We start from the raw sequence: 26,230 nt of genomic DNA on the forward strand, positions 1-26,230 counted from the left end.
CGTCTGCTTCGCTTAGATAAAGAGTGCTGAAGGAATCCGGGAACCGGAAGTAAGAACAAAACGCTTGTGTCTTTTAAAACTGTTTTATTTCTCTTCTGTCTTGCGTATACACGCACGCATACATATATATCTGCATTTCTTTTTTCAATTTCGTATATCACTATTCCTGTTTGCCAAGTTTTATAGTTGATAGAAAGTGCTAAAAGAGATTTGCTGTTATTTCATATTAGAGGTAATAGTTAAAGTATAGACCAACACACGGCTTGTCTGGGAGATAAGACAGTCAGTGTGGTGTGCGGTAGATGATCAGGGATCACCTACATTGATAAAGGTAGAAATTGTGTTACGGTGGATCTTTGTTTTGCGTACACGTGTCCCTAACAAAAGACTTGCGTACGCAATCCAAACGGCAGACGCACGCAGCGTACATTACGCAACGTAGCGTCTGGTTACGCCCACGTAGCTCAAGTCACGAAAAGTTGAATTAGCGCAAAGCGATAATTAGCGCAAAGGCGATAAGTAACGCACAGCGGTAAATAACGCGACGCGGTAAATAACGCAAATCTATTTTTGGAAAAAAATCTGAAATTTAGCTTAACAGATCCTGCTTCTAATTGGTAACACAGTTGGACTGAAGACAATTTCTGCGCAGAAATAGATATAGAAACAAAGTGTACATGTGTTGAGTGAGTGTGTTTTTATTACATAAGTTTATATAACTTAAGAGGTTGAACCAAAAGGAAAGTCGGGTACTCGTCAAGGGACACACGTGTAAGTGACATATACGGTGGCTAGGGAGGCATCCTTGGTTAAATAATATTTGAGCATTAGAGTATAGCGGACCATAAGGTAACAGACCAGGAGGTCATAAGGAACAGACCAGGAGGTCATTAACAGACGGTAACAGACCAGGAGGTCATAAGGTAACAGGTAAAATAGACAAAGAGGTCCGCTATAAAGGTACAAGAGGCACAACGCCTGGGGTGTTGGTGCAGAACCCATATAGGCCACAAGCTCTTGCTGAAGGAATCGCGGCCGGAAACATCGATTCCATTGATCTTTCAGTACATGACAAGTAGTGCTTGTGTACTGAACGATTGGACCGCACGTAATTGTGTGCAGTAGTTAGTAATCTGACCTAATAAAGTGGTCACAAACGCTATCTGTACATTCTGACGTGATTTGTGTAATTTTTTATTTTTAAAGGGAAGTTCGCTGGTCACTCAGGAACTATCTAACAACCCCAACTTTACTGGAAAGAGTAAGTGTCCTTCGGGTAACCCTCATATGTTCCAGTAAACAGAAGGTTCACAGGGGCCCTGGGTTGGGTACAGCAGCTCTGGTTACAGTTATTGCAGTACTGGCCAACGTGGGCGAGAAGTAAGTGGGGTACTTGGTAAACCGCCACCGCCGGCCTGCCCAGGACATCTTGGTTTGTTTGTAAGGGTTCGCTGAAAACCTTGATATAAAGATCCAAGGAGGAATAAGCAACACCTGCAGAATTATGGGGGCCATTTGTTCAGGTAGGGGGCGATCAACCTCGGTTCGGGTTGATTCAGAGAACCGACCCGTTGGGTCGGCAAGGTACATCATGTGTGAAAAATACGGAAGTCACACAAAAGCTTTATGTGATGAATGGGAGAGAATGACTGTACAAGACAGGGACAAATTCCCAAGAATAGGTAGCTTCAGTCCAGACGTGTTACAAAATTTAAGGAGGAGGATATGTCTCATTGAACCAACAAAGAGACGAAGTAAACATTATGATTATGTGCAGTTAGGGCAACAGGAAGGTGAATTACAAAGAGAGTCAATTGACTTTTCTGAATCTTATCTTGAGAGGAGAGACATGGCATCGGGGAGGATTATGGTTGCGGAGAAAAGCACAAGGTTGAACAATAAAAACGCTCTTAGCAACTGTAGTATAGATTATAAGAATAAGTGTAATAACTGTAACAATGATTATTGTAATACTGTTGAATGTACAACTATTAACCTATGCAAGTTGCACCCCATGTCAAACTTCCCTCAGGAATACAAACAAGAAAGCGAGCCCAGAACGATGTCAGCACCTCTTCCAGCAACCATCACAAAAGCCATCCAGGTGGACGCGACCAAATTGGTAAAGGCAATAATCAAACCCCCTAACGGAGGGTCAGGTGAGGTCGTGTCCACAGGTACGTACAATGTTTTATATCACGCACAAACGGATGTACCCCAAAATATAAGACCAACACAAGATGATGTAACTGAGCTCGATCTGGCCAGGGTGATCTCAGTCCCCAATGGGAAGACTGACGATCAGGGAATCATTCCCGTCAAGGACAGTGCAATGCGCTGTCTCTGGTCCCGGACCGAATTGAGATCAATTGTGTCTGAATTTCCTGATCCTAGGAAAAATCTAGTCAAATGTCAAAAGTTTATTAAAGAACTAGGAAACACCACAGAACCCACCAACAAAGAATGGCGGACAGTGCTGAGGGCATGTTTGCCCTCCAGTGTTGACCCTGAAAAGTTCATTGCTGATTGTAAATTAAACACGGAGGTACCTTGTATGGAAGAACACAATCAGGAATGTATTAGGCAGATTAACCGACAGTTAGGAATATATTTCCCAGCTGCTGTCAAGTGGAATGACATTCTCTCCATAAGGCAAAACGAAAGGGAAAATGTTTCTAATTATTTCAATCGAGCACTGCAAATAATGGCTAGAAACACTGGGATCGCAGACATCAAGACAAATGCACAACATAAAGGAATAGCGGTTAAGGTATTAATGAATGGTTTAAAAGATGAATTAAAAACAAGGGTACAGACCACCAACCCAAACTGGAGAGATATCTCGGTGACCGCACTAAGAGAGGCCGTCATCAATCATGATCAGAATATCACCAGATACAGAGAGTCACAAAGAGATGAGTTAATGGCAGCAAATATACAGGCCCAAAACACAAGACCACCCCAACAAAAGCCCCACACCCCTGTGAGAAATCCAGATATGGAAGTCTGTTACAATTGTCATAAAAAGGGACACTTTGCAAGAGATTGTAGATCAAGAGAAAGACAACACCATAATCATAAAATCCAAGGAATCAGGGAAGTACAGGGGAAACGATTGATGATGATGAGCATCCGAGCGTTTGAGGAGGCATCAAATCAACCAAAACCTCAGGTCATTGACACGTGGAGAAAGCCCAGGATTTGTTATCATTGTAGGAGAGAAGGGCATTATGCTAGCAACTGTAATAACCCACATAAAGTTAGACCCCCTAGACCAAGAAATGAGCAAAATTACAATACACACCATTATAATCAGGGATCACATAGGCAGGAAAGGCGATTATTAGGAATAGAGGCAAGCCTGAGGTAACGGTTAATGAAGTGGGAGGTCATTCACTGAAGACACAGGAATGACCAGGTGAAAAGTTGTAAATGTATTTGTGAAAAATGTTTTTTTTTTTTCTCTCTCTCTCTATCCCCATCTCTGACTAGTATTGGTAAGAATTCACACATTGCATATCCACTTGGTCCTTGCAGAAGTCTACCAAACCCCAGCATGACCTCCGCCACAATGTATTTCTGGCCAGATACAGACAGTGGAGTAATGCAGGTGCTGGTGGGGAGGGACTGCTCAAGGAGACCATTAGACACATAGATATGACAGCCTAATAAGTCTGACAATGATTTTCTAATGCTAACAATGTTTTCTTAATGTTGACAATGTTTAAAAATGCTTTGTTTCTCTTTTCTTATTAATGGTTATTGTCGAGTTATGTAATGTATATATGCACATGAATTGTTCTCTACCTCTTTTGTTTTTTTTTGTTGTCTCTCTCTTCTCACTCATGTTTCCATGGTTTAAAGATGGTATGTCACCCCTCAGTTGGACCAATGGTAATGCCAGATTTTTGCTCCTTACAGAAAGATCGTCGGTTGGGAATGAACATTGCATCACCAGAATGTTCGTTTGGAAGACTGAGAGACAGCACCTTTGAGAAGACAGCAGAACAAGAAGAACAACAAGACGAGAGAACTTATTATCGTAACAAGTTCTCTCCCCCTCAAACTGTTTTCTTATACCCCCTTTACAAATTTCTTCTTTTCTCCTCCTGTAAGATGGACTTGCCCCAAGAGACTGCAATATGGATTTTCCCGTTAACCAGGATGTTGACCAGAGCAGTCTGTTTCGGTGAGAGTACCAGTGAGGTCGAGAAAGGATCCAGAAAGGTTCCGATTATGATGATGGAGGCGTAGTTTTCCAAGATCAACCAAACCAACAAGCAAAGGCGAGTATCAGAAAACGATCCGATAGAAGAAATTGTGATGGATTGTTAGCTGAAGAAAATTGTATCTGTAGGCTCTGTGATAATCTGGTTGAAGATGGATGCATAAAGAAATGCCAATCTAGTTTTAATATCCATATGGACCGGCATCCATTGAGTGACTATCACTCCTTAGTGGGTAATGTGTTAAACCAAACAGATTGTTGGGTATGCTCTCAAGTACCTCAGGGTCATAGCAAATCAGGGCTAGTACCATTTCCTTTAACGTTAGGGGAGGTACTTGAGCTAAGTGGTGGGAGACCGGTGGACCGGAGGTTTAATATCTCCAGCCCTCCTAGTTTGAAGCTCCACCAATACCATGTGGATAGGTCCCTCTTATGTTTCAATATCTCCAATCCCAGAAAACCGGGAAATTGGGAAGTGTCATGGAGCAACCTTACCATGACCTTTTCACACAGAGCAGATAGAATGCCTACAGATACAGAGCTGGTACGCCACATAGCCAGTAGAGGAAAATCTTTTCGGTATCGATATACCTTAGGAAATAGGATTACTAGAGTTGGAGAGGTATCACCAGGATACTGTGCACATATCGTACAAACTGATACGTGCATTAAGCAGATGGAAGAATTAGGGTCAGGAGATTTCACCTGGAAGGTTTGTAACATGGTAATGTCCTTCTCCGTCCCATATGTTCTCCCCGATGACGCATATTTCATATGCGGGAGAAAGGCGTACAAGTGGCTTGCCCCAAACTCTGAAGGATTGTGTTATATTGGAAAAGTATTGCCTGAAGTGATGACTGTTACACATGACAAAATGAAGGACATACACCGTGGTGCCCAAGCTCCTTATACTCACACTCATTACGAGCACCGAGTTAAAAGACAACTGTCAGAAAGGTTAGAGCATCCGGCCTCCGATCTTATCCATGAATCCACCGGGATTCAGGTTCTGGTAGCGTTAGATTTCACTCGTACCGCTCGGGGAGTGATGAATTATAGATACATTTCCGCACTCGCCAATTTGTTAGATAATATCACTGAAATGTATGATGACACGTTTAGATACACTGGAAGAGAACTTCAAGCTTACAAAACGGAACTAGTTCAGCATAGGATGCTTCTTAATTATCTTACAGCAGTAACAGGCGGATATTGTGTTACATTGGCAACACAGTACGGCATAAAGTGTTGCACGTATATCACAAATAGCACCGAGGATCCGGTAGAGGTCATAGACCAAAAGATGGATGATATTCTCCAATTGAAGTGGGAATTTCGTCGGAAACACAATCTCACCCTTGCTGCTGTAGGAAATGAGCTGACTGGTTGGGTGTCATGGTTGAACCCGCGAAATTGGTTCTCCGGTTTGGGAGACTGGGCTCAAGGAGTCATAATGGATGTTGGAAAGTTTCTACTATGTATCTTGGGTGTCGTTATATCGATTGGATTGATATCTAGATGCGGGCAGGCTTTAATGAGGTGCAAACAAAGTACAAGAGTGATGAGCTTGAGGAGTGAGGAAACTGTAATTAACCTGGATTTGATTTATGACCCAATGATAGAAACCAGGATGTGATGAAAATGCGATTATACGGTCCGTTTCTTTCACCTGTTTTTCTGCTTTTCTCCAAGATACAAAGACCCCCTTGGACGAGGAAGTTGACGAGACGCTATACAGACAACAGACAAGCACCAAAGATGAAGTTTTGACCACTTGAGAAATGGACACTTGATGAACTTTGCCATGGATCCCCAGTTTCCCTAGTACATTTAAACTCACGCTAGCCCAACATTTTTTTGTAAATCCGATGGCTCTGACAAAGCTATTTGCTCATGCCCAAGGAGCAATACAGCGCAAAGAAGACGACTCTCAACAGATACCGAACACAACTTCGACGACAGATGTACATTTCCCTGACATAGAATATCATTGCATTTTCCATAAGTGTTCTTTATCTTCATCTCTACAACCCTCAGGTAATGACACACATAGACGATAGGGAATACAGGCACAGATATCAGCAACCACATACCTCCCCCATTCATGTATCATCAACTAAAATGTGCTCCCCATTTTGTTCAAAATCCGAAAAGAGCTCGGTAAAGTTTGACAGCCCATCCACAGACCTGTACCACAGGATAAGAAGGAATTCAAATGTATACTTCGCAATACCTCGAAGCTTGATTTACAACACGTACGGCACGATGATACATGACCCTCCAAACATGGACTCATACACACATGCTTCTGCTATCACACTAGGTCATACCCTCTTCACACCTACTCCTCTCTCCTCCCTCACCCAACCATGGAAATGAATTAACCCCTGACATATATTTTTCTCCTTTTGAAATGTTTTAGAAGGTGGCAGTTATTATTGACTGCCAAAGGGTGGACTGTCAAAGTCAGAAAAATATCCCCATGCACGTTGCCATATTTGCACCGCACACTGGTCCGTGCTGCGCATGCGTACGCTCTCCCGTGAAGGCGCATACCCGCAATAGCGTGCACTCGCAGGCGCGGTATGCGTATTTACGGTAGAGTTTATGTAGTCGTAGCGTGCGACTCATTCGTTACATATTTTCACAATTAATGTAGTTTATAGATCATGATCCCTTTGATAGTTTCTGAAAGTTTGGTTAAAATAGAAGGTCCCTGTTTAAAGTAATCCCTCTTTGTATTGTACGAAGGGTCTAACAGGAATCATACAGCAGTGTTTGGTACCCATCGGAAGAGTATTTAATTAGCAATATTCCGGTGTTGGTTTGGAGCGTATTAATCGCTCGTGCGAATAGTTATGGACATAAGAAGTTTATGTCCATTTCTATTATTTACTCATACTCAGGTATGCGGCGGGAAACCTAGTTCCCCACCCACCTGAGCTGTTTGAAATCGTCACAGCCCACCTGTATGAATCAACCTATGACCTTTTGTTGTGATACAGGGTCGAATTCCTTCATCCAATGGACAATGGGATTGTAGGGACTATGAGATTGCATTGTGTGTGGGGCATAAATAGGCAGGCCGACCACATCCAGCTCTCACTCTTCAACGGTTCTCATTGCTGAAAATCGGGTGCTGGATGTCCAGGCGCATGCGATCGTTTACCCTGTGCGTAAGTTTCTCTCCGTAATCATTGTCTTTCTGTGAGCCAATTTCTCTCATCTCTCTCCATTTCTCTCTCTCTCTCTTTCCCTTCTCTTTCTCTCGTATCTCCCCTAGACTAGTATTGTATTGTATTAGATAGTATTGTATTTTGGTTAGGAAGTCTTTGTTATATTGTAGTGTATCATTTGTACTGTTATCCCCTTTTTACAAGTATACTAGATATAATACAGTTAATAGGCTTTGGACCCTAAACCAGTATCTGTGTATTTCCTATAGTGTTAAGTGTTCACTTGAGCGTCGGTGACGCTCAAGCAGCTTTGTAGTTAGTCAGGTTACACAAGGTTGCACTTACACCCTGTATTCACATTAAGGTATTCCGTGTATTTCATTGGTATAAGGTTTAGACATAAAGGTATAGCGTTGTGAGCGTCTGCGCCGCTGGTGATCTCCTCGTGGTCTCGAGCGTCCGCTACGCCATAGCGAATCATTACTCTAGTCATAGCCAATAACGTGTCCTGTGATCACTGGGCCGTGAGCGAACGTGACGCTTGAGCGTCTCGCCTACGGCTGAGCGATCGTTACGCAACTAGCGTACCATTACGGTACTTCTTAAGTAAACAGCGTACAGTGTTCTTAGACTTCATAAAGGGTTGTTTATACGACAAGGGAATTTAGCATTGTCAATTGGGGACTCGTCCTATCCTTCTCATATCTGCACTAGGTAGATCAGCAGACATTATCCCCCCAGCAAAGGGTGGGAGGTTGTCTCGCAGTGCTGACGGGATAAGCGTCTGCTTCGCTTAGATAAAGAGTGCTGAAGGAATCCGGGAACCGGAAGTAAGAACAAAACGCTTGTGTCTTTTAAAACTGTTTTATTTCTCTTCTGTCTTGCGTATACACGCACGCATACATATATATCTGCATTTCTTTTTTCAATTTCGTATATCACTATTCCTGTTTGCCAAGTTTTATAGTTGATAGAAAGTGCTAAAAGAGATTTGCTGTTATTTCATATTAGAGGTAATAGTTAAAGTATAGACCAACACACGGCTTGTCTGGGAGATAAGACAGTCAGTGTGGTGTGCGGTAGATGATCAGGGATCACCTACATTGATAAAGGTAGAAATTGTGTTACGGTGGATCTTTGTTTTGCGTACACGTGTCCCTAACAAAAGACTTGCGTACGCAATCCAAACGGCAGACGCACGCAGCGTACATTACGCAACGTAGCGTCTGGTTACGCCCACGTAGCTCAAGTCACGAAAAGTTGAATTAGCGCAAAGCGATAATTAGCGCAAAGGCGATAAGTAACGCACAGCGGTAAATAACGCGACGCGGTAAATAACGCAAATCTATTTTTGGAAAAAAATCTGAAATTTAGCTTAACAGATCCTGCTTCTAATTGGTAACACAGTTGGACTGAAGACAATTTCTGCGCAGAAATAGATATAGAAACAAAGTGTACATGTGTTGAGTGAGTGTGTTTTTATTACATAAGTTTATATAACTTAAGAGGTTGAACCAAAAGGAAAGTCGGGTACTCGTCAAGGGACACACGTGTAAGTGACATATACGGTGGCTAGGGAGGCATCCTTGGTTAAATAATATTTGAGCATTAGAGTATAGCGGACCATAAGGTAACAGACCAGGAGGTCATAAGGAACAGACCAGGAGGTCTCGAGCGTCCGCTACGCCATAGCGAATCATTACTCTAGTCATAGCCAATAACGTGTCCTGTGATCACTGGGCCGTGAGCGAACGTGACGCTTGAGCGTCTCGTTACGCAACTAGCGTACCATTACGGTACTTCTTAAGTAAACAGCATACAGTGTTCTTAGACTTCATAAAGGGTTGTTTATACGACAAGGGAATTTAGCATTGTCACTCTAGACTAGTGATGGCTAACCTTGACACTCCAGCTGTTGTTGAACTACACATCCCAGCATGCCCTGCATCAGTTTTAGCATGGCCACATAACAAAACTGTTGCAGGGAATGTTGGGATATGTAGTTCAACTACAGCTGGAGTGTCAAGGTTAGCCATCACTGCTCTAGACCCTGCTTTTTGGCTATTAAACCTCTCCCATGTCCCGCTATCTGTATTTAAATCCTCTCTTCTCAGACATATAGGAAATGCAGCGCGTACTGTTATTCCAGTCTTGTGGAAGTCTTCAATACCGCCATGTCGTAGAAACTGGTTTAACAAACTAAACTATTTTATGTCCATGGAGGCATTGGCGTTTCTATAATGGGTGCAATGTGTGTGGATGGACACGGGCCCCTGGGTCCAGGGGGGACAACACCGCACACACTGCACCCATTTTAATACTTACCTTTCCAGAGTCCAGCGTCGGGTGCTGCGGTCGCAGCGTAAATCTCCACCAAAATGGCCACTGAGCATGCACAGTAGCCAAATTGGTCTCCGGATCATGGTGGGCATCATGTTTCTGGAGACCTGCGCATGCACTGTAGACTCTAGAGGAGGGGGTCCGTGTGTACCCCTGGGTGGGCCCCCTCCTCTGTACAGCGCTGTAGACTCCGGCATTGTGCCGGAGTCTACAGTGCATGCGCAGGTCTCGTCCAGGTCTCGTTTTTGTCCATTAGAGAACAATTTTGCTACTGCGATCAGGTCTGAATTAGGCCCAAAATCTCTGACATGCAGGGGGACGCACAGCACAGGGCTAGTCCGCCCCGCATGCCGGGTTCTGCCCCCCGCAGACGTGTGAAAGCATTGCACAGTAGTGACGCTTTCGCAGCTGCCGAGTAGCTACTCTCCATGTTTTCATCCGCATCGGCTGCGTGTGACGTCACACAGCTGCCGCGGCCCGCCCTGCAAATGGTCCAGACCGCTGTTGTAGGTCCATATCCGAGATGTGGGGATGACATAGTGTATTCTGGTGAATAGAAATTAAGTTGCAGATCTGTGCATTGGTGAATAAGGTAGAATTATGATTATGATAACTGTGGTTATTTGTTTGGTAGCATCTCGCCATACTGATCAAGAGAAGAATGGGGATCATCAGAAGAATCGGGATCATCAGCTACAACTTGCTGTTTCCTGGAATCGGATAGATATCGCAGAGACACAGATTTTTACTAAAGACTGGCCCTCAAAGGTATGACCTTCATATAATTCATTCTCACAATTGACCTTCCCCATAATGTTTGCATTTACATTATAGCTCAAAGTTTTCATAATTCCATATTGTTCATTCTCTCCTCTGATCTCATAATGTTTATTGTGGTCCCATATTGTATTTCTTTCCCATATCCCATGACTCCCAGGCTTTAAATAAAAATACAGAGGACCACGTAAATTATAAAGTCTTCACCCCTAATTATGGAAATGGACATACAAGGTCATTATCAAACAGGCATAATTGCTGGAAGAGTTCATTGTAAGTAATGCCAAGGATAGCAAACTTGAGTATAATTAATTAGTAGAGGTGAGAAGTTTGGTTTTGCTAAAAACCGAACACACCCAAGCTTTGAGTTTCCGCGTAGAACCGAGTCTTGACTTGGGATTTTCCTACCAAATGGTACATTTAATAAAGCTTCTAAAACAGAGAATTGGTGATGTTGACCATAGCAACCAATCAGATGCTGTCTATAATTTTCTAAAAGACATAAAAGAAATGATAGACCACATCTGATTGGTTGCTATGGGCAACATCACCAATTCTCTGTTTTAGAAGCTTTAGTAATTTTACCCAAAAGTTTGGATCTCAAAATGAGGCAAAACATAATTTTTCTGGTAATCTTGGACCTCGCTTGTTTTGAATTGTCTACATAAATTGGGGTGTCTATATAATGCGGGGTGCAATGTCTGCACTCACCATTCATAGAGTGGGGTGCATGTAGACCATAGCCACCTACTTAAATATATAAAAACAGAAAATTCAGCACTCACCATAGCAAGCTCACTTATCCTCACAACATCAATAAATAAATGAATGATGGGGGTTTAGTTAGTGTATTGGCCAATGCACGGAAGCCTGCATACCGCTCGCCAAGATACCCCACCTTCTTGCCACAAGCTTTTTCATGCACCCCTATGTAAGCTCAATTGTTCTAAACCTGTGTCAGCTGTTCTTTAGTAATTTATCAGCCAGTGTCAGCTGACTAGTGTACCTTTAAACGCCATAACATATATGGCAGGTACATATTAAACCTAGTGGGCATATTTGCAGTTATATTATGTGTGATACAGTTGCCAGGTTTTAATTTTTAAGACTCTGTGATACTGTAGGACCTGCAAGAAGGATACAGCATTTAAATAAGATAAAAACAAAACATTTATTATACAGATTGAACTCGATGGACATCTGTCTTTTTTCAACCTCAACAACTATGTAACTATGTAACAGGAAACTGATATGAAGGCAAAGTGAAAATAGAAAGTAAACATTAAAGTTATCCAGTAAAAGAGCATAACATAAATGGCACTAGTATAAAGAAGGTGTTGTATATAGAAAAGTAATAATCAAATTAGTAGAAACATGTATAAGAAATAGCATCGTTTAAGCTTTTAGGAGCAAGCACACCCTTTCGCATGATCCAGCGGGTTTCACATTGTAATAATGTATGGGATCTATCACCACCCCTAATGGATGGAGGGATATAATCAATCATGCGATAACGTAAGGGTGATGCAATGATAAAAAAAATTACGAGCAACAGAATGTTCGTTTTTACCTGTACTCAGCGCATACCTAATAGCAGAACAATGTGCTGACACATGTTCTTTAAACTTACGTTCAGTTTTGCCCACATAGCTAAGACCACACAGGCAAATAAGTTGGTAAACAACAAAAGATTGTTATGCACACCAGTGCCTGCAGGAATGTACTGGTGTCTGAACTGTTATGCACACCAGTGCCTGCAGGAATGTACTGGTGTCTGAACTGTTATGCACACCAGTGCCTCCAGGAATGTACTGGTGTCTGAACGGATAGGGTTGCAAAACAAATGAACTCACAGACAGACTGGGGAATATGACATTACGTACACAGAAGGTGATAGGGTAACAAAATAAACACAAAGTGAACAGAGAAGCCCAGAGGCTAAGAAACTGGGTGTCTCCCTAGTATTAGGAGTGCTCAGATGGAAAAAGCAAGATGTTGTGTTTTAATACGTAGAGAACCCGAAATCCTGTTGCTAAGGGCAACAGCAAAACCCTAAAGGGTTACCAACGGGTGTGGCAGTAAACTCCTTGGTCAGAGATGGAATGATAGACACAAGGAGAGTCTCCACAATCCTAATCCTCACTTGCAGTGCACAGGTTCAGCTTACTGCCACTAAACTGACACCTGAACACCTTGCACAGTGAGACAGGATTTAGGCAGGCAAGTCTGAGAATACAGCCGCAAACTTGCTAAGTTCACAGAGTAGCAAAAGAACCCCAGCAAGTTAAATGACTGACTCCAGTCTTACTGCTAGGTCTGAATTGGCAGAGTGTAGTACCAAATCCCCAGGCCTATTTGCAGTAAGCAACAACAAATACAAAGCTACACAGTACTGGCTAACTTTCAGGAACTAACTAACCAACAAAGATTCAGCAGCATCTGCTTAACCTGAGAAGAGGGTTTATAAAGCAGGTGCTGTCCACGCCCCACTCAGACCTCACAGACTGTGAGCACAAAAACCAGCACCGGATCCCCTGCTGTGCACAGAGCCTGTAACCACTGCACAGCAAAAGACCCGAACCGGAGTATCAGCTGCGCTCAGGTTACTCCGCTAGCACTTGTCTCCCGGTTGCCATGACGACATGGCAGCACAGGGCAGGAGACCCTAACAGTACCCCCCCTCTGACGAGGGGTCAAAGAACCCCTACCAACGGGTTTATCGGGGAACTGCGAGAAGAAAGAGCGTAACAGTCTGGGGGCATGGAGATCACAACTGCGCACCCACGACCGCTCCTCCGGGCCATACCCCTTCCAGTGCACCAAAAATTACAGCCGACCCCGAACCATCTTGGAGTCAAGAATCCTTTCAACAACAAACTCCCTCTGGCCACGTATCAGAAGAGGGGGAAGGTCTTCCACTGGAAGAAGGATTACTAATCGCCCGTTTTAAAAGGGAACAATGAAATGTTTTATTGATACCCAAAGAACGGGGCAGATCTAACTGAAATGCCACCGGATTGATAACCCTGGTGATCTTAAAAGGGCCGATGAACCGGGGTCCTAACTTATGAGATGGCTGTCTCAACTTCAAATTCTTGTAGACAACCAGACGAAGTCTCCTAATTTGAAGCTGCAGGGTCTTTTCCGCTTATCAAAAACCCTTTTGGTCACTAATGACACAGACACAAGGGCTTTCTTCACTTTCCTCCAAATACCTCTAAGGACCGAAACCACAGAGGAACCACCAGGCGTGGAGTCCAGGTGGTCAAAAGAATTGGCCTTAGGATGATGCCCATACACACAAAGGAAGGGAGAGATCCCTGTAGCAGAGTGAGCCGCGTTGTTATAGGCAAACTCCGCCATGGACAGATGAGCAACCCAGTCAGTCTGACACTTGGAGACATAACACCTGAGGAACTGCTCCAAGGACTGGTTCACCCTTTCAGTCTGCCCATTAGACTGCGGATGGTAGCCTGACGACAAGCTGACAGAAATCTGGAGATCGGAACAAAATGCCCTTCAAAATTTGGCCACAAACTGGGATCCGCGGTCAGAGACCACATCAAGTGGCAACCCGTGGAGACGCACAACATGCAGCATAAATAATTCAGACAGGCGTCTGGCCGATGGCAGCCCAACCAGTGGAACGAAGTGCGCCATCTTCGAAAACCTGTCAACGACAACCCAGATGGCTGTCATCCCCGAGGATTTGGGCAAGTCCACCACAAAATCCATTGAAATGTGGGTCCATGGCTTAGATGGGATAGAGAGTGGATGTAATGGGCCAACAGGAACCCCTCTAGGAGTCTTATTTCGGACACAGATGTCACATGCCCTAACCCACTGATCCACATCCTTAGCCACCGAGGGCCACCACACCGCCCTAGATAGCAACTCCCGAGTTCTGGCAATACCCGGGTGACCTGCCGACTTCTTGGCATGGAATTCCAGGAACACTCGCTGTCTTAACCTAGGAGGCACAAACAAAAGACCTACCGGAAGGTCTGGAGGAGCCTGCTCCTGTGCTCTAAGGACTAATGACAAGAGGTCCTGGGTAATGCCCACTTTAATGCATGATGGGGACACAATGGGCAACGGCTCCTCGGTGGTCTCCTGGATTGCAGCAAAACTCCGCGAGAGCGCATCAGCCTTGATGTTTTTTGACCCAGGGCGATATGTTATCAAAAAATTAAAGCGAGCAAAAAACAAAGCCCATCGTGCCTGCCTGGCATTGAGACGCTTCGCTGACTCTAAATATGCCAGATTCTTATGGTCGGTGAGAATTGAGACCACAAACTTAGCCCCCTCAAGCCAGTGTCTCCACTCCTCGAGTGCATCCTTAATAGCCAACAATTCCCGGTTACCCACGTCATAATTAATCTCGGCAGGCGAAAATTTACGGGAAAAGTAAGCACAGGGATGAAGGCGATTATCAGACACTCCCATCTGAGAGAGCACTGCCCCAATACCCATCTCAGAGGCATCCACCTCCACCACAAAAGGACGCTCTGGATCTGGGTGTCGCAGCACCTTGGCCGAGACAAATGCCCCTTTGAGACGGGCAAAAGCCGCTTTAGCCTCACAAGACCAGTGAGCAACATCCGCCCCTTTCTTAGTGAGTGCCACCAAGGGCGCCACTATAGACGAAAATCCAGCGATAAATCGTCTATAAAAATTCGCAAAGCCCAGGAAACGCTGAAGCGCCTTCAAACTAGTGGGCTGCACCCAATCCAGGACTGCCTGTACCTTGGAACCCTCCATTTGGAAACCTTCTGGGGAGATAATATATCCTAGAAATGCGATTTGCTGAACTTCAAATTCGCACTTCTCCAGCTTCGCCCCAAGCCGGTGGTCTCTGAGTTTCTGGAGGACTAAGCGTACATGCTTCCGATGTTCCTCCAGGGAATGGGAGAAGATTAGGATGTCATCTAAGTATACAACTAAGAATCTATCCAAATATTCCCTGAGTACATCGTTCATGAAATCCTGGAAGACTGCCGGGGCATTACAGAGCCCAAAAGGCATCACCAAATATTCATAATGCCCTGAGTGGGTATTAAAGGCAGTCTTCCATTCATCCCCCTCTCTTATTCGGATTAGATTGTACGCCCCGCATAGGTCAATCTTAGAAAAAATGGTGGCAGTACGAAGCTGGTCAAACAAGACCGAAATGAGAGGCAGTGGGTATGAGTTTTTAATCGTGATACGGTTCAATTCCCTGAAGTCGATGCAGGGTCGCAACGAACCGTCCTTTTTACCCACAAAGAAGAACCCCCGACCCAACTGGAGACTGTGAAGGTCTGATAAATCCCTTAGCCAAGTTCTCCTGAATGTACTCTGCCATAGCCTGAGTCTCAGGACGTGACAGGGAGTACAACCTGCTCTTGGGAAGCTTAGCATTTGGCAACAAATCAATGGCACAGTCATAGGGGCGATGGGGAGGTAGTACCTCTGCAACTTTTTTGGAGAACATGTCCGCAAAATCTGCATAACACCCTGGCAATCCTGGCAAACTTAGCTGCGAGAGCCTGACTGGAAGGCTCAAGCAACTCCTGAAACAATCAGTACCCCAACTAAGAATCTCCCCAGAGACCCAGTCAAATTGAGGATTGTGGGCCCTTAACCAGGGTAACCCCAACACCAATGGGGCAAAAGTACAGACAGTCCCATAAAAGGACAATTTTTCAGAGTGTGTGGCTCCAATAAACAAAGAAATCTGGCTAGTGCAAGAGGTAATTTTACCTTGGGATAATGGTTCCCCGTTTAACCCACAAATCTCAATTTCCGATGCCAAGGGTACTAAGGGAACAGAGTGTTTCAGGGCGAATTGGCGGTCCATAAAAACCCCGTCGGCCCCACTGTCCACAAAGGCCTCAGTCTTGACAGTTTGACCGAGGATCTTCAAGGTCACCGGAATGATAAGTCTTCTTGGGAAATTCTGACTTCTGGCCTGACAGGATATTTCCCATCACCCTCAGGCCCTGAAGTTTTCCGGCTTTTCTGGGCATGATACTACCACATGACCTTTATTCCCACAGTACAAACACGACCCCTGCTGTCTCCTCCGCGTCTTCTCACGCGAGGAGAGGCGGGTAGCCCCAATCTGCATAGGCTCCTCGGAAAATTCCTCAGAGTCTGAGGTTCCCTTGGGAAAGAAGGAAACCTCAGTCTCCCTTTCAAGCCTACGCTCTCTCAGCCGTCTATCCACCCGGATGGATAACTGCATGAGCTGATCCAAGCTATCAGGCAAGGGATATTGTACCAGTTGGTCTTTTATCTGGTTAGAAAGACCTCTTCGGTACTGGTGTCTCAGGGCTGGGTCATTCCACTGGGTATCATGGGCCAACCTCCGAAACTCCGTACAGTAAACCTCAACTGGCCTTCGCCCTTTCTTAAGGATCGAAATCTGAGCCTCGGCTGAGGCCGTCTTGTCAGGGTCATCATACAACATGCCCAGTGCCGTAAAAAAAGCATCAACACTTTTAAGCGACGGACAGTCAGGCTGCAACCCATATGCCCAGACCTGTGGGTCTCCTTGTAGCAAGGAAATCACTATGCCCACCCGCTGAATCTCCGACCCAGAAGACTGAGGCCTAAGCCGGAAGTATAGCTTGCAGCTCTCCTTGAAACAAAAGAACTGCGAGCGATCTCCAGAAAAACGATCCGGGAGATTTACTTTCGGCTCCTTAACCCCTGAAGGTGCTGCTGCTGCGGGAGCTCCGCCAGCGGCCTGGGAGGTGTGCATTTTAATGGACAAATCATTAAATTGTCGAGTCAGGACCTGCACCTGATCGACCACCTGTTGCAACGTATTTTGAGGGGTATGCTCCATATTCCCACAAAATTTCAACAGGAGTATTAGGCTGCTGAATATGTTATGCACACCAGTGCCTGCAGGAATGTACTGGTGTCTGAACTGTTATGCACACCAGTGCCTGCAGGAATGTACTGGTGTCTGAACTGTTATGCACACCAGTGCCTCCAGGAATGTACTGGTGTCTGAACGGATAGGGTTGCAAACAGGCCCGGCGCTACCCGCTCAGCGAAGGGATGCAGTGCAGGGAGGCGCTGGGACGGATAGGCGCTTCCCCTACTCTGCATCCCTTCCCTGCTGCGCCGTCCTGTCCCCCCTGCTGCTGCTGCTGCCACTGCTGTGTCTGTCACTGTATGACAGTCACTGGCAGCGGGCACCTGCAGCATGATACGCCTCCTCCCCTCATCTCATCTGTGTGCGCCGCCGCCGAGTACGGGACAGAAGGGGCGGAGCTACACGGGACGGTAGGGGGCGTGGCTAAACGGGCCTAAGGGGGCGGAGCTACCCGGACCTGGCTGCTGTACAGAGGGAGACTGGATTAGGTAAGTGGAGGGTGAGAGAGAAGTGTGTGTGTGTGTGTGTGTGTGTGTGTGTGTGTATGGTGGGTGTGTATGTGTGTGTATATATGTGTGAAGTGTGTGTGTGTGTTTGTGTGGAATTTCTAAGTGTCTGCTTCACAGCAAAAGTTGGATGGAGACCCAGCGAGGCTGCTTCAGCTTCCTGGGAATCCCCAAACGCCACTACTGGGGGGGCATTACGTATAAGGACGCTACTACTACAGGGGGGCATTACGTGTAACAACGCTACTACTGGGGGGGCCATTACGTGTAAGGACGCTACTACTACTGGGGCTGGGGGCATTACGTATAAGGACGATACTACTACTGGGGTGCACTACGTATAAGAACACTACTACTACTGGGGGGGTATTATGTACAAGGACGCTACTATTACCGGAAGGGCATTACGTATAAGGACGCTACTACTACTGGGGGGTATTACGTATAAGGACGCGTCTACTACTGTGGGTGCATTATGTATAAGAATGCTACTACTACTCGGGGGGCATTATATATAAGGATGCTACTACTACTGGGGGGTCATTATGTATAAGGATGCTACTACTACTGGGGTGCATTACATATAAGGATGCTACTACTACGGGTGGGGCATTACGCATAAGGACGCTACTACTACGGGTGGGGCATTACGTATAAGATTAATAAGATTGTGCTACATTGTGGCGTAATTTTAAATGGGGGTAGTACTGTGTGGCCATGCCCCTTACTTGTGAGACCACACCCCTTTTCCCGGCGCGCGCCAAAGGAATATGGGAGGGCGCAAATTTATAGTTTGCAGGGGGGCGCCGAACACCCTAGCACCGGCCCTGGTTGCAAAACAAATGAACTCACAGACAGACTGGGGAATATGACATTACGTACACAGAAGGTGATAGGGTAACAAAATAAACACAAAGTGAACAGAGAAGCCCAGAGGCTAAGAAACTGGGTGTCTCCCTAGTATTAGTAGTGCTCAGATGGAAAAAGCAAGATGCTGTGTTTTAATACGTAGAGAACCCGAAATGCTGTTGCTAAGGGCAACAGCAAAACCCTAAAGGGTTACCAACGGGTGTGGCAGTAAACTCCTTGGTCAGAGATGGAATGATAGACATAAGGAGAGTCTCCACAATCCTAATCCTCACTTGCAGTGCACAGGTTCAGCTTACTGCCACTAAACTGACACCTGAACACCTTGCGCAGTGAGACAGGATTTAGGCAGGCAAGTCTGAGAATACAGCCGCAAACTTGCTAAGTTCACAGAGTAGCAAAAGAACCCCAGCAAGTTAAACGACTGACACCAGTCTTACTGCTAGGTCTGGATTGGCAGAGTGTAGTACCAAATCCCCAGGCCTATTTGCAGTAAGCAACAACAAATACAAAGCTACACAGTACTGGCTAACTTTCAGGAACTAACTAACCAACAAAGATTCAGCAGCATCTGCTTAACCTGAGAAGAGGGTTTATAAAGCAGGTGCTGTCCACGTCCCACTCAGACCTCACAGACTGTGAGCACAAAAACCAGCACCGGATCCCCTGCCATGCACAGAGCCTGTAACCACTGCACAGCAAAAGACCCGAACCGGAGTATCAGCTGCGCTCAGGTTACTCCGCTAGCACTTGTCTCCCGGTTGCCATGACGACGTGGCAGCACAGGGCAGGAGACCCTAACAAAGATAAATTGCAGGTTAGTAGATGATTAATCAAAATCTTTTTCCCTGTGGGTGTGCAAACTTATTGCCTGTGAGCAAAAACTGACATGTAACGCAAGTCCAATACAGCCAGTTTGTTTAGAAATAGGAGGTTGTTTAGCAATATCTGATTTCACAAGAAAGTCACGTAAATTACGCCCCCGTGAATAACAGGGCATGAAGGAAGAATCTCTTAATGGTAAATTATGGTCAGATTCAACCAACGCCCAATGTTTCTTAGTAATATGATTGATCATAGGGGAAGCTACATTGAATTTATTAACCCAAGTTATTTTATTAGTGTTTTTAGTTGCTGATTTGGAGTTAGACTCCAAAAGTAGTATACGATCCATGTTTATAACTCTCTTTGGTATACAGTAGATCATGTAGAGAGTAACCCCTCTGTGTAAACTTCGTTATTAAAATGTCAATCTGTCTTGCTGCAACCTCTTTCTGATTATTAATTCTGTGTAACCGGATCATCTGCGAATAGGACAAACCCTGTATAAAACTTTTGGGATGACAGCTACTAGCTTGTAATAGCATATTACGATCAGTCGGTTTTGTAAATACAGTAGTATTAATCTGTCCATCCTTTAGAGAAATTAGGACATTTAAAAAAGAAATTTGTTCTTTACTGTAATTGTAGGTAAATTTAATAGGGGATAATCCAGTATTATGAGCATCAATGAACTTGATAAAGTCATTGATGTCACCATTCCAAACAATCAAAAGGTCGTCAATAAAGCGTGTGAAGAATTTTAAATTAGTTGAAAATGCAGTATCTTGTTCAATGGCAAATATGACAGTGTTAGCATACGCAGAGGAGAGCAACCTTTTACCTGTAGAAAAAATTGATTGTCATATAAAAATATTTTTTTTGTTAATATCAATTCAAATAAAGCAAGAAAAAATTCAATATAAGTAGCTGAAAACAAACCACTTTTTATCTTGAATTTTTTAACTGCAAGTAAGCCAAAGCAGCGCGGTATTGAGGTATAAAGATTAATCACGTCAACACTTATCAACCAACAATTATCAAAACAACTAGAACAGTTAGCCAACTTATTAAGAAGAGAGGTCGTATCAATTAGAAAGGTGAGTTATTTTTGAACAAGTGGTTGTAATAAGTTGCAACAGTTTGGAACAAGGAGCCCCTTGCTTCAATAATGGCATGACCAGCTGGAGGATCCAGTTCTTTATAAATTTTGGGGAGTATGTAGAATAATATATATATATATATATATATATATATATATATATATATATATATGTATATATACACCTTGGGGAGGCATTGTACATTACTGTACTTTTTAGATGTTGTCATATCCCCATGAGCAGCACCACAAATTAATTGAAGAATTTTTTTTTTTCTTGTGTCAAAAAATCTAGTCTTTTAGTAAAACTGCATTGTAAAAGGTAGCAGTCCCTCATTTCCCTCTCTCATTGTACGTTCACTTGGTGTGGTAGCAGTTAAGTTCTACCACAGCAACTTTACTCATCCTTTTGCTACAAAATAAAATCAATCATGGATTAGTGTCTTTCCAGCTGACACAGATCTTAAGAAATGGAAAGAACTACTTGCAAGCAAGCTGTCAGCTCAAGTTGCACATGACATGATGTCTGCTCCTTTAGGTTCTCTTGCAAATGCTGCTGCCAGAAAAAAAAACTGACCTTTATCAAGAGACCCACTGGTGTGTAGAGTCAACTCAGTGCAAAAGATGGAAACATTCTATCATCTGGTCAGGCTTAAAAGAATTGCCATATATGTTGACACCTCTACTGTTAATTTTATACAGTAAACATCAACAGAATGGTGGAGGATTCAATCAGCATCTCACACAGTTCTTTTGACTACTGGGAGGAATAAATGCCAATGTGGAACCGATTGTACAAACTAGCTGGTTTTCTTAAGGGGCCCATCAGTTTTTTATGATGAGACGCTGATACCTGCTCCCTAGGGCTCCAATGGTTGAAGGCACTTTGCACTCTGCGCAATAGCAAGGCATACTCATAATCAGCTGGGGTTTGATTTGAGACAATGGTGGGTGGAGGGGGCAGCGGACCAATAGCACATCAGCACTATTTCAAAATAGAAAAGAAAGGAAGAATGATTGCCCTGTGAGAAAAGAGGTCAGCAGACAATATTTCAACTGGGTATCAGTGCCCGTGTGGATACTGAAAGTATAAATAAGCTCTACTTTCCAAACAGCTTTGGTGGCATGAAAGATTAATGTTCTGGAGGGAGCCCAAAATACCTGAAAGCCTAGTGGTTTGGCCATGGTTTAATATGAGTCAACCCATGAGTGGTTCTTAAACTGACGGGCATTCCAGCACAATGTGGCCATCTGCTTGTGGTCATGTATCTTATCCTTGTGCCTCTAGAGGTCTACTTACCCTAATAAGATCAGGTAAAAATAACTCTCTTATGGGAAATATTGAAGACATTAGTAGTACCTACAGAATGTTCCTTGTGACACTAAAAATGTTTACACACCATTCATAAACTTTATTTTAAGTCGGCACCCTAATCTATCCACAGTGCCATCACTTCTCCCCAGATGCACTAATTCACATCAAAATCTAGTTTTCCTCATCATAATGCACATCAACTCAATTTAAGGGTTTATTTCATTTATACAACATATGGACCAATTTTTGCAAGTAGCTTATCATATACATCAGAATCTGCAGCAGTTTTTCTTTCTGTGTTTAACATGTATACTAATTATTTCAGTTGTACGGTACACGTGAGAGGGGTCTTTAGGGAATAAATATCTAAGGTGAGATTTAAGGCTTCACTTAATGTTCTAGTGTTCAACGGAGATGTAGGCTTTTGTTACTGTCTTTACACATCCACAAGTCCGAGGCCCATCCATTTTGAACAACCCATTTTTCAAATATCCGGTTTAATTATTAATATGAGTGTGCCCTTTTTATGAAAGCACTTTGTAACTGCTTTTTCTGTTTTGCAGCCCTCAGATCTTTACCCAAGTCTAATGCTGTCATTAATTGATGATAGACCTGCCTTTGTCAACCTCTTCCTGGATCATGGCGTGAGTCTTGCGGAGTTCCTCACTTTGGAAAAGCTCATGGAGTTGTACAAAAATACCAAGCAATCCACTTTGATTCACAGCAAATTGGAGAGACAAAGGTCGAAGAGAACTGGTCGTTCCAAAACTGAAAAAAGTCACATAGACTGTGTCTTGAATAACTTTCTGGGAAAGCCGTTGCGGCAAAAAGCAAAGACTGAACACATCATGGTGAGTGTAACAGGCTGATTGTTTGGGTGTATACAAGAAAAATATACAGTTGCTAGAGGAATGCGCTCATGTTGTGAGTAGTTGTTACTTGCTAACAGTAGAAAAGGGGAAAATGTATTGACTATGGGCCTAATTCAGCAAGGATTGCAAATCAGCAAAATTAGCAAAAAAAACGTAAAAACACAAATTCTGCAACTTAAATAGCAAAAACTGAGAAAAAAAACCCCAGTTTCTGAGACTTAGCAAAAACTGCGTATGCACTACGAAAAGTAGGCATGTAGGGGGCGTACTAAAGGGCTGGACTCACAAAAACTACGATCAGGGGCGTGTTGCGGGGCGTGTTGTGGGTGTATGCTGATGGTCGGTGGGCGGTGCATTCGCAATTTTTACAATAGATCGCACATTTCTGATGTGCAGTTTCTGAGTGACTACAGGTTTACCTTAAAAATTGCACAAGCTGACCTCAGTTGTAGACTGCATGTATACTGCAATCATTGCTTCACTACACCCAGCTGAAGAAGCTCACGCCTCAGACCACAAATCACTTCATTCAGCTGTATTGGAACTTAGAAACATGTAAGGCATTGTTTACAGGGCCCTATACACTAGCCGATCCGCCGCCGAGCTGCCCGACGGCGGATACGGCCGACGAGCGACCCGGCGGCGGGGGGGGGGGGGGCAGTGACGGGGGGAGTGAAGTTTCTTCACTCCCCCCGTCACCCGGCTGCATTGAAGTGCAGGCAAATATGGACGAGATCGTCCATATTGCCCTGCATGCACAGCCGACGGGAGACCAGCGATGAACGAGCGCGGGGCCGCGCAGCATCGTTCATCGCTGGAGTCTCCACACTGAAAGATATGAACGAGTTCTCGTTCATTTATGAACGAGATCGTTCATATCTTTCAGAAAATCGGCCAGTGTGTAGGGCCTATAACTCTGTAACACATGTTGATTGTGAAAATATATGTTACTAACCGATTTGTGTTTACACTTACTTGCAATCAAGGTTTGACAACCACACTATTTGATAGAAGCAAATGTAAAATAACCTTTACAAGCACTTTGCTTAGTAATATCTGCTGAATGACATTTAGCTTCCTAACATTTTTATTAAACAACCAACATTTTTTTGTTAAACAAAACATACCCACATACATTTTTTATTTTTTTTATTTTATTTGTGCGCTACACACATAAACATATGTTGAAGAACAGCAACACCATCTTTTTATTTTCAAGTTTTGCAAATTCTGCTCCATTTGTATACTTATTGAAACAAATATTTACACATAATTCCTTAAAGTAAGGTATGTAAATAAAAGCAAAGAAACACTAATATGTAATGTTTGACCACTTCACAATCAAAAAAACAGTATTTTTTTTTATAAAAATGTTACTGTTGTTTCCGAATTAAAATATTTTGACTCCAAAAAAAGTGTGTTTGTTAAAACATATACCAATAATTGCTGTTGTGTAGGGTTTAGAGGCTAGAATTCACACTCTCTCTAGTTGAATATATTTGAACACCGTTATGGGCATTAGTCAATGTTTGAAGAAAAACACTATGGTGTCTTTAAAATAATAATTGCTAAATTACCACAAGATCATTTGACTAATTAAGTGATGATTGAATTGATTTACAATTGTTGAGTAGTTTCTTTAATTTGGGTGCAGGAAAGTAGGTTGTGCCATTTTTAAGGGTAAAACACTGTTTTTAGCAAAAAATGCAACATCAGAAACATGTATGCAAAAATTGCGTACATTTGTAATATGTACGCAAAAATTGCGATTATAAGGATGGTTTTCGCAATATTTGCACATTTCACTAGGCCACCTTCTTTTTGTTAAATTAAATTAGTGTTGCAGTTTTTCCGTTTGGGCATGCTTTCGCAATTTTGCTTTTGCTCGCAATTTTTGCTAATTTGTAATTTTTGCAATCCTTACTGAATTTGCCCCTATAATTGGTGCACAGGAAGAGGAAAGGCTAATACACAAAATATAGCCTTTGTTGAATCCAGTTAAGAAGATAGTTCATTACCAACAGCATAACATCGTAAAACAATCAAGATTGTGTACGTGAAAGAGAGAAATTATTGAAATAAAGCATTGGCTGTACATCCTTAAATGTTTCTCTATCAGTTATTTTCTGTGAGAGGGGTATATGTGGGGTCCTTTATCTTTGTGTTTAAGAATTTGTATTTATAAGTCAGAAAGCTTTGGTGTCATTCTTGGCATATATATTACCATTGGGATTTAATGAACTGTTAATAAAGTGATTATTTGGTTTCTGATTCAGGGGCATTTCTAGAGAGGAGAAGGCCCATGGTGGTCATTCCGAGTTCGCTCGCAAGCTGCTTTTAGCAGCTTTGCACACGCTAAGCCGCCGCCTACTGGGAGTGAATCTTAGCATAGTAAAATAGCGAACGAAAGATTAGCAGAATTGCGAATAAACACTTCTTAGCAGTTTCTGAGTAGCTCCAGACTTACTCGGCAACTGCGATCAGTTCAGTCAGTTTTGTTCCTGGTTTGACGTCACAAAAACACCCAACGTTCACCCAGACACTCCCCCATTTCTTCAGACACTCCCGCGTTTTTCCCAGAAACGGCAGCGTGTTTTCGCACACACCCATAAAACGGCCAGTTTCCGCCCAGAAACACCCACTTCCTGTCAATCACATTACGATCACCAGAACGAAGAAAAAACCTTGTAATGCCGTGAGTAAAATACCTAACTCAATAGCAAATTTACTTGGCGCAGTCGCACTGCGGACATTGCGCATGCGCATTAGCGACTAATCGCTCCGTTGCGAAAAAAAACAACAACGAGCGAACAACTCGGAATGACCACCCATGTGCAGGCTCTGTCTGGGCCTACTAGTGCTGTCCCAGAGCCTAGAGTGCATGCACAAATCACTGGGAATATGCCATGGCGACCATTTTCCCAGTGATTTTCCTACTGTGTATGCGCAAATCACCGGGAAATGGTGCTGCACCATTTTCCCAGTGATTTCTGCCGTGCTTCTGCTGCTCCGTTGGACACCAGAGGGTAAGTATTTAAATTAATGGGTGCAGGGTGTGTGGTGTGGGCCCCCCTGGACCACCGTGGGCCCGTGAGCACAGCACACACTGCACCCATTTTAAATACGCCAGTGCACAGAGTACAAGGATCCTGAAGCTTAAGACTGTTTATTCAAGCTATTGCTGCTTTTTGAGATAATCTTAGTGATTGTAACCTTTTATGCAATATTTACAGATGAATGAAAACTGTCTGGAATACCCTTTACGAGATCTTCTCTTTTGGTGCATTCTCCAGCATCGGGTAGAACTTTCACAGATCGTCTGGAGTCTGGTACTAAGAGCTCAAATTCCGATATACAGGA

The 26,230-nt window shown here is 43.7% G+C and overlaps 1 protein-coding gene across 1 annotated transcript in view; it reads left to right on the top strand.

Annotated features, from left to right (window-relative positions):
* Positions 1-26,230, top strand: part of LOC134990454 (transient receptor potential cation channel subfamily M member 2-like) — a 220,330-nt gene that overhangs the window by 98,485 nt on the left and 95,615 nt on the right. Inside the window, exons 10-12 of the mRNA XM_063950688.1 lie at positions 10,379-10,512; positions 22,562-22,849; positions 26,104-26,199. Of these exons, the coding sequence (XP_063806758.1) occupies positions 10,379-10,512; positions 22,562-22,849; positions 26,104-26,199 (518 nt within the window). The remainder of the gene's footprint in view (positions 1-10,378; positions 10,513-22,561; positions 22,850-26,103; positions 26,200-26,230) is intronic.

This window comes from Pseudophryne corroboree, chromosome 2 (genome assembly GCF_028390025.1).
Source record: "Pseudophryne corroboree isolate aPseCor3 chromosome 2, aPseCor3.hap2, whole genome shotgun sequence".
Lineage (NCBI taxonomy): Eukaryota > Metazoa > Chordata > Amphibia > Anura > Myobatrachidae > Pseudophryne > Pseudophryne corroboree.